The 18172-nt window shown below is 43.9% G+C and overlaps 1 protein-coding gene across 2 annotated transcripts in view; it reads right to left on the bottom strand.

Annotated features, from left to right (window-relative positions):
- The window catches only part of LOC113053342 (diacylglycerol kinase beta-like), an 86981-nt gene that overhangs the window by 27296 nt on the left and 41513 nt on the right, over positions 1-18172 (bottom strand). For both annotated transcript variants that reach the window (XM_026218278.1, XM_026218277.1), the window contains 2 exons: positions 17500-17660; positions 9773-9837 (listed from right to left, as the gene is read on the bottom strand). In XM_026218278.1, the coding sequence (XP_026074063.1) occupies positions 9773-9837; positions 17500-17660 (226 nt within the window). The remainder of the gene's footprint in view (positions 1-9772; positions 9838-17499; positions 17661-18172) is intronic.

Below are 18172 nucleotides of genomic sequence, written 5' to 3' on the forward strand. Positions count from 1 at the left end.
GGCCAAGGTACACACACAGAGCACACAAACATCCTTACTCACATAGACATAACCTAGACACCTTCTTAGGGGTTATGAAACACATGCTCACATGCTGGGCAGACAGACGGCAGCTTGTGCCAGGACCATATTTGGCCTTTTCCTTTCTCGGTCACATGATCAGAGGAGGTGTCGTAATGGTACAGTCATAACAGTACAGACGTAACGCGCGACATTTATTACGTAAACCAAATTTCACCGTGATGAAAAAGTTGATTTCTATTCATTCAATAATATCGTCATTTCTATCTGCCTGCAGTATAACATAATGCAAGATTTATGTCCAACTTTGAACCAATGACATTAAACTTTCAAATCTGTTATAAAGACCTGATATATTTGAAAACTGACAGAATCATTAATAAAAATATAACTTCTGTGCAGAAAGAAAACAAAAAGATAAAAGATAAAACCGTTTTACCACAGGACAGATGAACAGCCATAGCAGCCAAATGTCTTTCAAAGTGCAGCCGCTAATGGCATGTTTAATGTCATATTTAATTTTTATGGTGCAAAGGACATGCTGCAGAGTAAAATGGGACATCTAGGAACAAAAAGGGACCTCAGATAGCCAAACGCTTTTCACAGATCAATGTGAAAATACAGTAGTCTAACTAACTTGCCCGTCGGCCACTTGCATGCGGAGTTACATACTGATGATCAATCAATGGCTATTTGAGGCAGAAATAAATGCATTTTAATGCACTCCCCACCCTTACTCCCACACCCACCGCCTTCGCCGCTTTGTACTGGCAGTCTGACAACGGGTCTGTGACCAATGCCGAGGATGGCTGCAGGGCCGGATGACTGCTTGCCTGCGCTGGATTACCTCAACCCCCCCCCCCCACTCCCTTCCCCGGTTGCAAAGTCATGTGGTTATGCTGTATTGATTATGTGCTTTTGTTTTTTTGCATAGTCTGCGTGTTGCTTTTTTTCTCCACGCTTACCCAAGAGGGGAAGTTGTGGCCTAATGGTTAGAGAGTCGGACTCGCAATTGAAAGGTTGTGAGTTTGAGTCTTGGGCCAGCAGGAATTGTGGGTGGGGGGAGTGCATGTACAGTTCTCACTCCACCTTCAATACCACGACTTAGGTGCCCTTGAGCAAGGCATCGAACCCCCAACTGCTCCCCGGGCGCCGCAACATAAATGGCTGCCCACTGCTCTGGGTCTGTGTTCACAGTGTGCACTTTGGATGGGTTAAATGCAGAGCACGAATTCTGAGTACTTCTGAGTACTTGGCTGAATGTCACGTCACTTCTTCTTTAATGTTATTGCTTCCTCAATTCCCTGTCTTCCTGTCCTGTCTACCCCCCTTGTCATATTGTATGTATGTTGTGTATATGTATGTAAGGACATGTTTAAGGCTAATTTCGCTGGTAATTGTGACTAGTGACAATAAAGGGCTACTACTTCTACTACTACTACGGACCGCAGCGCATATATATATATATATATATATATATATATATATATATATATATATATATATATATAGCACCAGATATATATAGCACCAGATTCTTTCTTTTTCGGTATATTTTTCTAAATTGCATTTACACATTTAAACCAATAAAATACTTTGAAATTAGTCTTCAACAGAAAAAAAAAAAAGAGAGGCAAGAAATAAAGTGTGGGAATGTAATCCACCACAATATTAGGAGAAACAACACCCCTCATGTGCCCCCACTCTGTGTTCAGCCCTGCCTCTCATCTTCCCATCATTGTTTGCTTGAGAAACTGACAGTCCACAGAGCCATCATTGTTATTTTAATAGAAAAGACAAAGGCATTTTGGAGGTCTTTTTTCTTTTCTATAGGGCAATTTGACACCTCTTTATCCAAAACTTCCTCTGGTGGTCCCGTAGGGAGGAGTGGACACAGAGGCGCAGGTCCATTGAGCGTTCGTGGTCTTTAGCACCTGGGCTGCGGGTTCACTGTAGACCCGACTGCTGATGCAGATCCCTGAGCACCGAAGCAAATGAAGACCCCGTGTTTCACACGTCACTGTGGGAATGTGTGTGGATGTTAACACATGCACGCACATATGAACACACCTGAATGGAATTTGCATTTGATTTTAAACTGGATTTTTAACCAAGTGCATCACTATGCTGTTCTGAGTGCCTGTTAAAACTAAAAGCACTGTTTTCATGGGGGTGAAGTATAACAGGTGGACTGAAACATGTCACATAAACAGGTTCAATGAGGATAAATCATGAAACTCCATGGCAACCATCATTTATGTACCATCTGGTGGCACGCTGCCTCTGAGAGTGCTTTCTCAAATCCTAAAAACACTGAGGACAGCCCTCACTAGAAAGCCATAGATTGACAGATGCACTGGCTGGCTATTCTAAATCTGCAGAACAAAGCAAAGCAGATAAAGCATTTGGTTTGGCAGTGTTTTATATTGTGTTTCTGGGTGACTCACTCTGGGATTAAAGACTGAATGATTTAAATGGGCCGAGGACACAATTACATTTATTTTTATTTTGGACTCTCTGTCCGTCAGTCATTTAAAGATAAATTGCAAATAAGCCACATTTGACTGTAACTTGCAACGAGTCTAGAAAACCCTCATTGTGGAGAAACAACACTATTAATGTGCTGTGGAAATCACGGTGCATGAATTATGAAGGACTGAAACGGTAACTAGTTAATTCAGCCAGGCAGGTTCCATAATTCAGATCGTGTATGAGTCATTAGGGACTTAAAGTCATTAAAAAAGCTGTGCTGCCATGACAGGTTCTCACTCTAATATGGAAAATGGTGTGACGGTGTGTCATCCATCTTTATATAATCCCAGCATCCAGAGCTCTGCAAATACAGCAAATTAAAATTAAAATAACATTTATTCTATTTAAATACATTTTCAAAAGCAATTTTGTCAGGAGAAATGGGCAGGATTCAGATGCGGGTTTACGCAAGGCTTTATTTAAAGCAGAGGAGGCAGATCAGATGAGTCACGTTCACAGGATTACTCGTAGTGACTGGAAGAATAGTCGAAGCAGATGAATCAAACCGATGAGTAACGTTCCACAGTTATTTGTACGACCACTGAGACCGGAGGGATGACACTGAAGCTTCCAAGAGCTCTGCGCTGGGGAACAGGGGGCAGAGAAAACAGCTAAACACACTGGAGCCTGAGGACAAGACACGACAAAGGTGAGTGCTAAGAACAGCTAGAAGATCCGAGCTATTGAAACGAGTAACAACAGTCTGACAATAGGCAGAGAAACACAGGGAATGATAAAGGTGTAAAATTAGAAGAACATAGAAAACAGGTGGCGAGCAATTAAGGTTCACAACACAGAAACAAGGAGGGCGGGGAAAACTCAAACAGGTAGACACGGTGAGCTGACAAGTGAAAAACACACACACCAAAAAGGCAGGTGATTAGCCCCGAGACCCGACAGTACCCCCCCTCCCAGGAGCGTCACCTGACGCTCTAGGAAGGGCCCTACCTCGATGTCGCCGGAAGTCCTCAATCAACGAGCGGTCCAGAATGTCCCGGGACGGCACCCAGCACCTCTCCTCTGGGCCATACCCCTCCCAGTCCACAAGATACTGAAACCCCCTGCCGCGGCGCCGCTCATCGAGTAATCTCTTAACCGTATAGGTCGGAGATCCATCCACAAGACGAGGGGGCGGGGGGGTGGGCCGACTACAAGCAGGATTAAGGGGGGAAGAGAACACCGGCTTGACCCTGGAAACATGAAATACCGGGTGAACCCGACCAAAAGTTGGAGGGAGCTTGAGCCTGATCGCCACCGGACTAACCACCTTGGTGATGCGGAATGGCCCAATGAATCTGGGTGCCAGCTTACGAGAAGGCGCCCGGAGAGGCAGATCCTTGGTAGAAAGCCAAACCCGCTGACCACACACATAGGCAGGAGGAGAGGACCGGCGACGATCAGCTGCGGTCTTGGTTCGGCCAGAGGTTTGGATCAGAATCCTCCTGGCTTTCTCCCAGGTGCGACGGCAGCGCTGGACGAAAGCCAGGGCGGATGGAACCGCTGCGTCGGGTTCCTGTGAGGGGAACAAAGGTGGGTTATAACCAACAGAACACTCAAAAGGGGACATACCTGACGCGGCCACCGGAAGTGTGTTATGAGCGTATTCTGCCCATGAGAGCTGCTGGCACCAGGAACTCGGATTGTTGGATGCTAGACAGCGGAGCATTCTTCCTAGATCCTGGTTGGCCCGCTCACACTGCCCATTGGTCTGGGGATGAAACCCTGAAGACAGACTTGCGGAGGCCCCAATCTGTCTACAAAATTCCCTCCAGAACCGGGAGACGAACTGGGGACCCCTATCAGAAACCACATCCACCGGAAATCCATGGAGACGGAAGACGTGGTCCACCACCAGTTGGGCGGTCTCCCGGGCGGAGGGCAGCTTGGGCAGGGGGATAAAATGAACAGCTTTGGAAAAGCGATCCACCACCGTGAGAACCACAGTGTTACCCTTCGACGGAGGAAGCCCAGAGACGAAATCAAGGGCAATGTGTGACCAAGGACGGGAAGGGATAGGGAGAGGGGTTAGCAGACCATCAGGAGGACGATTGACCGGCTTACTTTGGGCACATGTGGGGCAGGCCAACACAAACTGTCTAACATCGGCAGCCATAGTAGGCCACCAGAAACGCTGTCGGATGGCAGACAACGTTCTCCGAATACCTGGATGGCAGACTAACCTGGATGAGTGACCCCACTCAAGGACCTCAGAGCGTAGCGCAGCCGGCACCGACAACCTGCCCGCCGGGCACTCTCCTGGCACCTGCACCCCTCGACCGGCCTCCTCAACTCGCTGCTCGATACCCCATGAAAGAGCCCCGACCACCACCCCCTCAGGAAGGATGGCCTCGGCCGCAACCTCCCCCCCTGGAGCATCGAACAGACGAGAGAGGGCATCAGGTTTGGTGTTCTTAGAGCCCGGCCGGTACGAGAGGGTGAAGTTGAACCTGGCAAAGAAGAGTGCCCAACGGGCCTGGCGCGAGCTCAGCCTCTTGGCCGAACGGACGTATTCCAGGTTCTTGTGATCCGTCCAGACCAAGAAGGTCTGCACTGACCCCTCCAACCAGTGACGCCACTCACCCAAGGCCAATCGTACCGCCAACAGTTCTCTATTGCCGATGTCGTAGTTACGTTCTGCAGGGCTGAGACGACGAGAGAAGAATGCACAAGGGTGGAGCTTCCCATCGTGGAGGGAACGCTGAGATAGAACTGCGCCAACCCCGACGTCCGAAGCATCAACCTCCACAATGAACTGGGCCTCAGGATCTGGAACTAACAGAACAGGTGCAGAGACAAAACGGGACTTTAAAATGTCAAAGGCTACCTGCGCCTCCCGGTTCCATCTGAAGGACACCTTGGTGGAGGTTAAGGCTGTGAGTGGTGCAGCGATCTGACCAAAATTTCTGATGAATCGCCGGTAGAAGTTGGCAAAACCCAGGAATCGCTGCAGAGCCTTCCGGGAGTCAGGGACCGGCCACTGGGCGACAGCTTCAATCTTAGCGGGATCTGGCTTGATCCCCTCCGTGGAAATAATGTGGCCAAGGAACGTAACTGACTCAGCGTGGAATTCGCACTTCTCCGCCTTGACAAACAACTGATTTTCTAGTAAGCGCTGGAGAACCCGTCGGACATGCTGGGTGTGTAATTGGAGAGAAGGGGAGAAAATCAAGATATCATCCAAATACACGAAGACAAATTGATTGATCATGTCACCCAACACGCTGTTGACGAGTCCCTGGAAAACGGCTGGAGCATTGGTAAGACCAAACGGAAGAACCAAGTACTCGTAGTGTCCCGAAGGAGTGTTAAACGCAGTCTTCCACTCATCCCCCTCCCGAATGCGCACCAAGTGGTAGGCGTTGCGCAGGTCTAACTTGGTGAAGACGCGAGCTCCCTGTAATAACTCAAAAGCAGAAGACATTAAAGGTAGGGGGTACCTGTTCTTAATAGTAATGTCATTCAAACCTCTGTAATCAATACAGGGGCGCAGGGAGCCGTCCTTCTTCTGAACAAAGAAAAAACCTGCACCAGCGGGAGAGGAGGAATGGCGGATGAGCCCAGCTTGAAGTGACTCACGTATATATTTGTCCATGGCCTCTCTTTCAGGACCCGAAAGGGAATATAAACGACCCTTAGGCGGAGAAGAGCCCGGGAGAAGATCAATAGCACAGTCGTAGGGGCGATGCGGGGGTAGCGAGGTGGCCCGGGCCTTACTGAAGACCGCCCGAAGATCATGGTACTCCGCAGGAACACCGGACAGGTCAGAGGGATCCTCCTGAGGAAGACAAGACACAGAGACAGGAGGAAAAACAGCACCCAAACATGACACGTGACAAGACTGACTCCAGGCTAACACGGAATTGTTGACCCAGTCAATGTGAGGATTGTGTTTGTGCAGCCATGGGTGTCCCAGAATTAAAGGGGCCTTAGGGGAATCAATAATAAACAACTCAATCAGCTCGCTATGGCTATCAGCAATGTGAAGGTTTAACTTGGGGGTGATGTGAGTGATGGTGGTAAGGGGACGGCCAGCTAATGTCCATGCTGATACGGGACTAACTAAGGGGATAAGTGGTATTCTCCATCGTTGGGCAGAAGCAGCATCGAGGAAGTTCCCCTCAGCCCCTGAATCCACAAGGGCGAGTCCAGCGTGAGATTGACTCTGGACAGAGAGTTGGAACGGCAGCTGAGTCCGTGCTGCAGGAGAGCTTGAACTAAGAACCGTGCCCACCAGGACGCTCCGCCTCACTGGTGGCCCCTGGCCCTTTAACGAACAGTGCAGAGCGAAGTGACCTCCCCCGCCGCAGTATAGACACGCCCCCGACGACAGACGCTCCTGCTTCTGTTGTGGTGTAAGCCGTAAACGACCCAACTGCATGGGCTCCTCCTCCGAGGGCTGTCGGTCGGCTGAACTGGCTGAAGAGGACTCTAGGTGGCGCCACGGGGCGGGAGTTTGCCGTTGCTTGCGGCGGCGGCTGAGACGGCCCTCAATACGGAGCGCGAGATTAATGAGGTTATCCAATTCCCGCGGGAGCTCTATGGCCGCGAGTTCGTATGAAATGGCGAAATCCAACCCCTCAAGAAAGCGGGCGCGCAGCGCGCTCTCATTCCAGCCACAGGCCGCCGCTAAAGTCTGGAACTGGATGGCGTAGTCCGTGACAGAGCTCCTCCCCTGAGTCAGACGCGATAACTGGGCCGCCGCCTCGTCTCCCTGAGCTGAGCGATCAAAAAATTTTGCCATCTCATGACTGAAGTCCGCGAAGGTTGCACAACAGGAAGCCCGCGATCTCCACACGGCAATCCCCCATTCGCGGGCACGGCCCGAAAGAAGTGTAAGTACGTACGCAACTTTGGCCTCTTCTTTTGCGTAACGCCGGGGCTGCAGAGCGAACACCAGCGAGCATTGGGAGAGGAACGCTTGACAGGCGTTAGGATCGCCATCATAGACCGGCGGATTGTTGGCATGAGGTTCGGGCTCGTGGAACATACCGGTGTGAAGAACGGATCCGCTCGTTGCCTCTCGCCGAAGACCGTCCACCCGTGCGATGAGCTCGGAGACCCGGGCAGTGAGAGTGTCCACTTTCCGCGCGGTGGTGCCGAGCTGGGTGGCATGCTGTCCCAACAAAACTCCCTGCTGAACGAGAGCCGAGCGGAGTGGATCAGATCCCGCTGAATCCATGATCTGGTCAGACTGTTATGTCAGGAGAAATGGGCAGGATTCAGATGCGGGTTTACGCAAGGCTTTATTTAAAGCAGAGGAGGCAGATCAGATGAGTCACGTTCACAGGATTACTCGTAGTGACTGGAAGAATAGTCGAAGCAGATGAATCAAACCGATGAGTAACGTTCCACAGTTATTTGTACGACCACTGAGACCGGAGGGATGACACTGAAGCTTCCAAGAGCTCTGCGCTGGGGAACAGGGGGCAGAGAAAACAGCTAAACACACTGGAGCCTGAGGACAAGACACGACAAAGGTGAGTGCTAAGAACAGCTAGAAGATCCGAGCTATTGAAACGAGTAACAACAGTCTGACAATAGGCAGAGAAACACAGGGAATGATAAAGGTGTAAAATTAGAAGAACATAGAAAACAGGTGGCGAGCAATTAAGGTTCACAACACAGAAACAAGGAGGGCGGGGAAAACTCAAACAGGTAGACACGGTGAGCTGACAAGTGAAAAACACACACACCAAAAAGGCAGGTGATTAGCCCCGAGACCCGACACAATTTATTCCTGTGATGGTAAAGCTGAATTTTCAGCATCATTACTCCAGTGTCTAATAATTCTTTAAAAACTAATTCTAATATGCTGATTTGCTGCTCAAGAAATGTTTCTTATTACTGCCAATGTTAAAAATATGTATTTTTCAGCATTTTTTATTAATATAAAGTTCAAATGTGTGTATTATGTATTTGTATGAATTATGTGTATTAAATTACCAGTGGAACACTGCTTGGCCAATCACATCAGATTATGCAACCAATAAATAAATTTCAATATTTCTGCTGCCTCATTGAGTTGAATGGCAACCTAAAATGCCTGGAGTCTACTGAGCAGGACCAATGATGCTTATCAAAAAGCCCCATTCTTTGAGAGTGCTTATCAGCCAAGGGCTACACAGGCTTTTAAAAGTGTTTCTCAATAGAGCCATCAACCAAGAGAATAGACAACAGTACAACAGACTTGAAAGAGACCCACATCAAAGGGAGCTGAGAACAGCTACTGTAAAGTGCACCAGGGGCTCTGAGGGACTCTTCCTTAAGATAAAACATCATATTTTATGGAGCTGTTAAAGTCGAACCAAAGTACTGTTCTAGGATCAGTTTTAGCAGTTACCCTTTTATCGCTGGAAGACTGATGGAGGCTTATTGTAAACTACACTTATAATCTATTATCTGAGCGATGCTGATTTCACTGCTATCCTTTCTCATGCCGAATTGCCTTGCTAACGTCATCCTGATTCATTCTACCTGCTCAACTCAAGCATTTCTCTTTCCTCCTACTTCAATGATCCAACTGAGTGGAGATAATAGTAGAGGGTCCAAATTAGACCGTATCATTTCTAAATTACCACTCTAAATGGCCTTCTCTAAAGGATATATGACCGACCAGTTTACTTTCCACCACTGAAGCAGAGAAGCAATGCATAACATTTTATTAAAAAACATTCAGACTGACTCCACTCAAGCTAGAAAAGAAATTGAAACCGTCAGCCGGTCGCCATTGTGCTAGAACTGGCACAGATACAGGCAGCTTGAAGAGACGCATAACACAGAAGAGTGATTCATCAGTGTTTTTGTGCTTAAAAAGAAGTCTCTTTTTTGAAGGTCAAATGATAATGATTTTGATCTCTGGACCCCAAACTGATAGAGAAAAGGCTTGAGTTTATATTCATGCCAAGTGTAAAAAGTGTGTTTTAGACCAACAAAGCTAAAGATGTTTCAAATATGAAAAGAGTGGCAATGACACAGTAAAGTGAAGCTCATTTTAAAAGTAAAAAATGTTGGATCAATGTGAGTTTTTGCTGTGGGTTGGGCCATGCGGCATGATTCAGCAGAATTAGAAAACAACGTAGTTTCTACTGGTTTGAACAGGAACTAGGTTTTAGTAACGTCCTTTCTTCTCATTTGTGTCATTCATCTGCACCGTTTTTATCGAAATTCCCGTTTGTCTTCTTTCCATTATGCTCATTTACAAACATGCATGTTTTCTTACCTGCTGTTAAACTTCTCTGGATGTTTCTCCCTCATCAAGTGGAAGCGATGTGCTATGGATGCATCCTGAATTGGGACACAGAAAACAGGAAACACAGGTTAACTGCCTCTCTTTGCTTAACATATAAAAGTCTTTTAAGTCTTCGGCTAATAAGCTACAGACAGTGTTGTCAGATGGCTGAAGGAGCCACATCCTAAATCAAGTGTTCAGGGCTGAGATGAAACAGAACCTCTGGACCAATAAGGACAGCAATAAAGATGCTCAGGAGCTATTTACTCATTAATATTTTCTGAAACTTTTTATATGTTTTGCCTGTTCATTTAAACGATAACAGCATTTTGGGGACTGAAAATGCATATTTTTGAAAACAGGTTTCAAAGTGCAAGTTTTTGAAAATGCCACTGTTAACGATTCTGTGTAAACACTCACTTAAATTAGAGGACAAACTGACGAAGTCGAATTATAAAATATACTTCTATTTTTATGTCTTTAATATTCTATTTTATGTCAAAACATTATTAATCCTGCAAACTCCTAGCTTGCAAATAAATTTTAATATGGATTTTAAAACATATATCAGTCAAGTGACCTTCATCAAGCATTTTTTTACCAGGCATCTAGAAAATAAACATAATACACTAGTGTTAAAGTGGAAACCTTCCAGCTTGGCTCACTGAGTTCACAGACTGATGATTTCAAATTGGTGCTTGAGATGTGATTTTCTCTCTGGTGCAGTAAATATAGCCATCCCTAGAAAACGAGAGCCTCTCAGGTATTAACAGACCACTGTTTCACATCATGAGCTCATGTGCTGTGGGGGAAGGCTCTGTTTGTCTGCTCAGTTGCTGTGGCCTGAGGGGAAAATGATCGTGCAGATAGGCCTGCTGGACAAAGTATACAATTCTGGAAATATGGCCACAGCACTAGAGTGGCCTGAAAAAAAAAAAAAAAAAAAAAAAAAATAGAGTGAAACTGGACAAATAAGTGATGGTATCAGCAAGAAAGAGGCTTTCCAGGAACGCGAGAAGAGGAGGAGGAGATGGTAAATAATAAAAAAATAAATAAGTTAACATTTTTTTATTTTAGTTGCCATCAGCAATCTGAACTTGCTGTGCAAAACAAAGCTAAAAGAAATACTATAATTATACAAATACTTTAAAATACAAAGTTATCATGAATAAAACTACATTTTATTTATTATTTTAAATAATATCGGAATTCACTGAAATAAAGCTTAAATAAAATTAAATATATAAAGAAATTAAACTAGCTGAAATTACTAAATAAAAAAATAAAAAATAAAAAACTACGGTTTATCTTTTTATTTACAAATAGTTTAACTAAAATAAAAAACAACAACAACTGAAAATATAAAAATTCTAAATATTTCTAAAATTTTAGATTTTTTTTTGGCATATAAATAATAATAAAATAATACTGAAATATAATAAGTATACCACAGAGGTTTTTCATGTTAGCGTAAAGGAAGCATAATGAAGCCCAATCACTCAGAATTAAAGCAAATGTCTCTTTAACAAGCCACACAGATTGAGGTATCATTCAGTAGCACAAATGGTGCAGGACAAGTTATGCACCAAAGACTATTACTAGCATTTTCTTTAAAGCTTTAACCCTAGCTTTAGCAACCACTTATAATTAGAAGCACTGCCACAATGCCTAGTAAATTGACCACATCGGCTACTTCAAGGCCATTATCCTGTCAGCTTGAACGATATGAAGGAGGACCTAATGGCAGCTGAGAGCATAAGTGATCAAACAGTTGGTTACGAGCACCAGAGTTTGTTTGCTCATGCAGCATCAACTCAGAGCGGAACCCACTCTCAGCGAAGCAGCCTTGATTAAAATCAAAGCAACAGTGCACAAACAGACAAGCTAATTGATGAATCAGGTCTGCAGCCGTAACTGATTATTTCTATATTTACACGCGCGCATGTAAAAGACAGAAGAGCTCAAAGCCACCACATCCTTCGCTAGGCCCGAGCCTGAACACGTTCACACACACGTAACACCTGTCGCGGAGTTTCGCTGTGTAATATAACGATGGGTCTCGGCACTCTGCAGTGCTCACCGTGTCACAGACCCAGACAGGGAGGAAGTGTGCGAGTGTGAGATTCTCAGGGTTTGATAGCTGCTGGCACGCCAATCAAGCCACGAGCGAGCGATGCTACGTTAGCACCTGTGCTGGCTTCCTGCCCGTGCTTGCAGGTGCTGCAGGGCTCACATGGGAGAGGGTACAGGAAGTGTGGGGGGTGGGGAGGTGACATGGACCCGTATCCCTCATATCCAAACCAATGCTATAATGCCGATATTTAAACATTTTCTATTGCCTGCTGAGGTCTATGAATGCCTGGTATTACTGAAGTCAGTCAAAACATCACAGAATAGACAATGTCTACGTGACATTTTTGATGCTCAGAAAGCCCATGCAGGTGTTCCACAAACTGGCATGTGTGATACTGGAAGAGAAGAGAATGCACTGTACCTCAATCACAATGACACAGAACGGGCACTGCACAACCTTTCACTTTAAAGAGCAATACAACTAATGAATGCCAGGAAGCTGTCCTCAAAAAACAAGGCTTCTATTCAATGATGCTTTTATTTCCTTTTGTGGTCCGAGGCATTAGGACCTCATTAATTCCTCATTTTAGACTATAACAAACAGCAAACAAATGTTAAATGGATGGCTCACCCTGACTCATCTTCATGTTGTTTCAAACCTGCATGACTTTATTTTGTGGAACACACACATACAAAGAAAGATATATATTTAAAAGAAATAATAATAATTTGACTTTTGTCCATACAGTGAAAGTCAGTGGGGTCCAAATCAACATTTGATCCAATTGACTTTTATTGTATGGATCAGTGTTGTTAACTATTAAAAACGGTTTGTTAATTGAAATAAAGCACTAATAAATCATTAAAAACTAATACATGAACATACTTTTCCAAATATTATCTACAGACGCTTGTTCTAGCAGTGCATTTTAATCTTAACAACTCATTAATTTTCATTCACGTCCATACAACAGCACCCAAGAGTCATGAAGCTCTTACTAATGTAGGCCGTAATGTTTAGTCCTCGTTCAAAACAGTTTTTTCCCCTCTGCAATAGCTTGACATATCAGACAGAATAACCTTAAGTTTGGGCATGCACAGATATAAATTAATCTTTAAACAGCCCTTAAAGACAAAGATCTTGTTCAGTTTCACGATTTTCCATCTTGCATATTTTCAAAAGGTTTAGCTGCCCAGACACAAAAATCCTCTGGGGTGTTACGTTATGATTCATCCCAAAACCGTGCACTATGGGAGGACAGGGACACCATGTCCTCCACTAAGACATATCATGTCCCTATGGAATGGAACTGAGGGCTTAACTGTTCTTGGCATTCCCCCATCCCCCATCTGAACGGGCTAAAGGTTGTGCATCATCTCAGAGTTTGTATCATATACAGTTAGATGACTTCTGCATATCAGTGGGCGAAGTTCAAAAATGAATTCAGTCCAAAAACAGATATCGCTCTCCGGGGACAGTATCTATCATTGGGGTGAAGAGGTGAAGGGTATTAAGTGAGGTGATATTCAGGTCCCTGTGATTGGTGTGTCCAGACCGGGTTATTGTAGCACTGTACTGAGGCAGTGCCCATCTGTGCTCCTGTCAGCACGGCCGCGAGCAGGTGCATGTGGGACCTACGCTGAGACTGGGAGTGTGTTTGTGTTAAAGTCTGCATAAGTGTGGGAGTGAATCCTGTGAATACTCATGTGAATACTAATCAAATGCATCTCTAGAGTGCATGTGTGAGGTGAATGGAGAGGTGGGTCCTGTTTTCCTACAACCTTTAAGACTGGCCAGGTGTCACTCAGCACGGCCATTCATTATGGTGGTAACCTGGTCCGATTCTGGCAGTCAAACACTTCCTGTCACTGATACTTCCCCTGACCTTCAGTCCGTGCCAGTGTTATACCCCTCCGAACACACACACACACACACACACACACACACACACACACACACACACACTGATAGGTTCGAAAATAAACACTTAATCACATAGATGAGGTTGAAATATTGTATAAATCAAAAAGTTGTTTGTTTAGCTACCTATTGAACCGGCATGAGCACAATCATATTACAATATGACAAAATATACCCTTTTCACATTTCTGAGCTTCTCAGAAGCAGAAGTTTGGCAAATTTTCCATAGTTATTAACACCATAAATCTAGCAATTGAGAGTGTTTGTAATACAACGGCTTAGTGAGCGACACCACATTTGACATCTTTCGCTCTTTAAACTAAGCAACTAGAACTGCTGTCCCAGGACAGAACTGACTGTGTCACTGGAGACGAAGGTGTGCATGACACCACACCGGTGAGAACATGATGGCAGCGGGGCAGTTCTCCAAGCACCATCAACACGGGGAGGGTGAGAGGCTCACACAGATAAGTTGTTTATGTCAAGAGTGGTGGTTCCATTTCAACTCCCAGGCCTGGAGACGTACATGGAGAGACATCTTAAATGGTAGCTGACGAGGTGTGTTTGCTGTCCTTAATTCCTCCGCAGGATTCCTTCCAGGCGGAACTGGTTCACATACCGGTAGTAGGATTGCAATGCCATGCTAAGATGTCTGAGAAATCAGATTCTCATGGATGTGAAGCACAGCTTTCCCCTACCAACTGGTACGGTTTGGAGTTAAGGTTCAAGTGAAGAAGTCTATCGTTCCTGGAGAAAGCATTTCAGTCTTGTCAATAATAGCTGCTCAACTAGTGCACATTTTTCTAAAATATTTGTATGTTTGCAACTTGGGACAGATTTGTGTTCTTCAGTGTTAGCATTCGGATTAGCCAACAAACAGCACCACTGCATTCAGTAATGTATTAGTTGGTAGATTATTTAGATTTATTCAATTTGTTCCCTAAGAATCAATCCCCATGACCTTGACATTGCAAGCACCAAGCTCTACTAGTAAAGTTATTTTTCAGTCCCACTTCCTCAAGATTATGTCCTGTTCCTGCCCGCAACTGCCACGTTTTGCCCAACTCCCACCCACAAATCCCAAAGAAAGACTTCTGCACAGATTTTTATTTCCAGACCACTTTGGATCTCAAGAGCCTGACTTGTGTGTGTTGTATGTTTGCACCTTATTGCTAAATAAATGTTTTCCACAGCTGATGCATATATTCAAAAACACTGAGAATATCTATCCATGTTCATATATATATATATAATAGATGAATAATGTGAATAACATTCTGTAGCTTAAATTTTTTTTAATGACTTTTATTTCATTGTTAGATATTTATATGAAAAATAATTATACACCTAAATATAATTATAATTGATAACATTTATTTTTTTCTATTCACATGGATATTAGTTAAGCTGAAGAGAAAATGAGCTCTCTGAATGTCACAAATATTGAAAAGCATAACCTTGGTGATAACAGCCTGAAACCACAAATGCCATGGCAACCTCTATGGAGAGTGACTGGAAAATGTTGAAGGCTGAAACAGCATTACTAATGATTACATCAGTGCATGAGTCACGGCACTGCTTTACTCAGGTGTCAGTGGCACCCAATGCGGAGCCATCTGTCCTGTCCTCCTGGACTCGCAGCACCCATCCCTGTGCTCCAGAGCCATGCCACACTGCACCACACACCACAGTATCGTGATTTCAGACACCGAAGGACCCCTACAATACTGCTTGCATCCTCAGAAAAGTCCATCAAACTGAATTCAAAGCATGCATTTTTAGGTACTGCACTGCTATCATTCATTCACGAATAGTCAGTTATGATATGACATAGTTTAATATCTTAAATAGCTTAAAGCAGAAGCCACTAACATCACCAAATGGAATTACAAAAATTAACATTCTTTCATTATTTAACAACATCTTATGTTGTTTTAAACCAGATGTGGGCCGGATCTGGGCCGAAACTGCTTGCTGTCTGGGATCCAGAATGCAGCAGCGAGGGTCATCTTCAATGAGCCAAAAACACTCACGTTACTCCTCTCCTCATCAGGTTACACTGGCTAAAAGCAGCCGCTCGCATCAAATTCAAGCTACTGATGCTTGCCTACAAGACGACCACTGGCATGGCATCAACATACCTAAACTCACTAGTTCAATCTTATGCGCCCTCCCTCCAGAAGTTTACTATATTTCATTGAAACTTTGCACCAGCATACCTTATTTATCATAAACAAACAAACATTTTTTCTTCTATAAATTTCTCATGCTCATCAAGGCTGCATTTATTGTTTAAAATAATAGTTTTCTATTAATATACTTAAAAATACTCTAAAATATAATTTATTTCTGTGATGCAAAGCTGAACTTTCATCTGCCATTACTCCGGTCTTTTTCAGTGTCATATGATATGTACATTAATTAAGGGTCTGTTAAGCATTATAATAATTGTGAATTATTTTTATTTCATTTCCCACAAAACATGGGCTAGATTAATTATGTGCACATTTCTACAACAATTTCTCAAGGCTCCTACAACAATAACTCTTATGTGGTCCGTGTCATTGGCTGATGAACACAGAGACAGCAGGACACTAAGCTGAGTTACATAACAGCCCTGAAGTGGCGCATTCCTCCATGCCACCTTGCGTAAAGCTTGTATGTGCCTCCTGCCACTCTTCACTACCATCTCAACCAGGTCAGGTGGCCCGAGTCAGGCCGCGTCACTATTTCTGGCCATTCTAAATGTGGCCTGACTACTTGGCACATTACAGCGTGATAAAACAGCAGTCATCCAACACACCTGGGATTGGGCTGATTAGAATAGAATATTGAACATTTTTCAGAAATGAACGCAGACTTTCTATAAATAGTGACGGGTTCTAAAAACAGGACAGAAATTAATCATTAGCTAAACAAAGGGAGGACGGCAGGCTAACGGAGACACGACTGGCCCCTGTGTGGGTAAACTGTGCCAGCGAAAGGACAGAAATTTGTCCCTTGTTGTAAATAACCTCATTGGCATTCACTTTTGAGTCTCTGAATTTTGATTCCCTCTCATTTCATAACTATGGAAGATTCTGAATCGTCTACATCAGTAACTTCTTCCAGTAATAAAAAGTGTCCATCTGGCAAAAAAACTATTGAAAAACATATACAAAAAGAACTTATTTGTTTGTTATATAACCTACCCCACAAGCTGGTATATATAAAGAAGTAGAAAAAGATTATGTAACTACTTTCTGAAAGTCTGAAAAAAACTAAACAAACAAATACATACTAAATCGACACTGAACTGCTCTGATAATAAGTGCTTGATTATAGCAGCAACATGGGATATAACAATCGAACAGAAGAGGGTTGCTAAGCAACTGTGTGTGAGAAGGAGAATTCTGTGCAATAATACACTGAGTCACAGGCATGAAACGCTTTCAGACGCAGTAAATCACATCAGTAAAGTTTGAACATGTTGTTCCCCTGACAATCATAATTGATTCTAATGCCACATGAGAAACAACATCTGATTAATCCTAAATTACTTTTAAGAGAGGTTTGGCCTGAGGCTTTGGTATAAATACACACTTATAATGGGGAGCAAGAGGTTTTGACTGATGATGAATGTGGATAGAAGGAGGAGGTTTAATATAACAGCACTTTCAGGAGTTCTGATATCGAGTCTCTTTGAGCCTGTAAGCATTCGTGTAAAAGTGTTGTATGTTCTCACCACTCCAATGGAGAAGTAGTTGTTCACTATGCTGTTGGGCACAGGGTCGCCCTTCTCCTCCTTATCGTCTGGGACAATGTCGATGTTCCAGCGGTCAAGCATCAATTCGGTGCTGTGCTCGATATCCCTGAGGAACTTGACCAGATTGCCTCCTTCATAGCCTGTCAATCACAACAGACACCGCATGAACCTACAGAGCGTGTAAATGATAGACTTGAACTGATGTGTGGATACTGCTGCAGACATACACATGAAGAATATCACAAAAGCTCCTTTTTATCTATGAACAAGAGCAAGCAAGTGTCCACGCATAGAAACGTAAAAAATAAATAAAACAAGCACGATTCAACTTTTGTTCAACTCGCGACAACGAAAGACTCACACTATCTCAAATCCAAGGTTAACACGGCTTATTTCAATTTTCAACACAGCAAGATAAGATGATTAAACTTGCCTTAGTAACACAATGCTGTGTAGGTATAAAGCAGCCTTTTCTCTGACAAATGCCAGATCATAATTGATTCATTTCCAATGGAGAGTAGTACAAGAAGTCTGAATATATAATGTATGTAAAGCTAATTTTCTGATCCAATTTGAGTTTCAGGTGATCTAAAATTGTATGCAACCACCTAACTGCATGCATTTTAATCAAAACTATAGGTCTGAAGTGAGA

The sequence above is a fragment of the Carassius auratus genome, chromosome 34, assembly GCF_003368295.1.
Source record: "Carassius auratus strain Wakin chromosome 34, ASM336829v1, whole genome shotgun sequence".
NCBI classification, from domain to species: domain Eukaryota; kingdom Metazoa; phylum Chordata; class Actinopteri; order Cypriniformes; family Cyprinidae; genus Carassius; species Carassius auratus.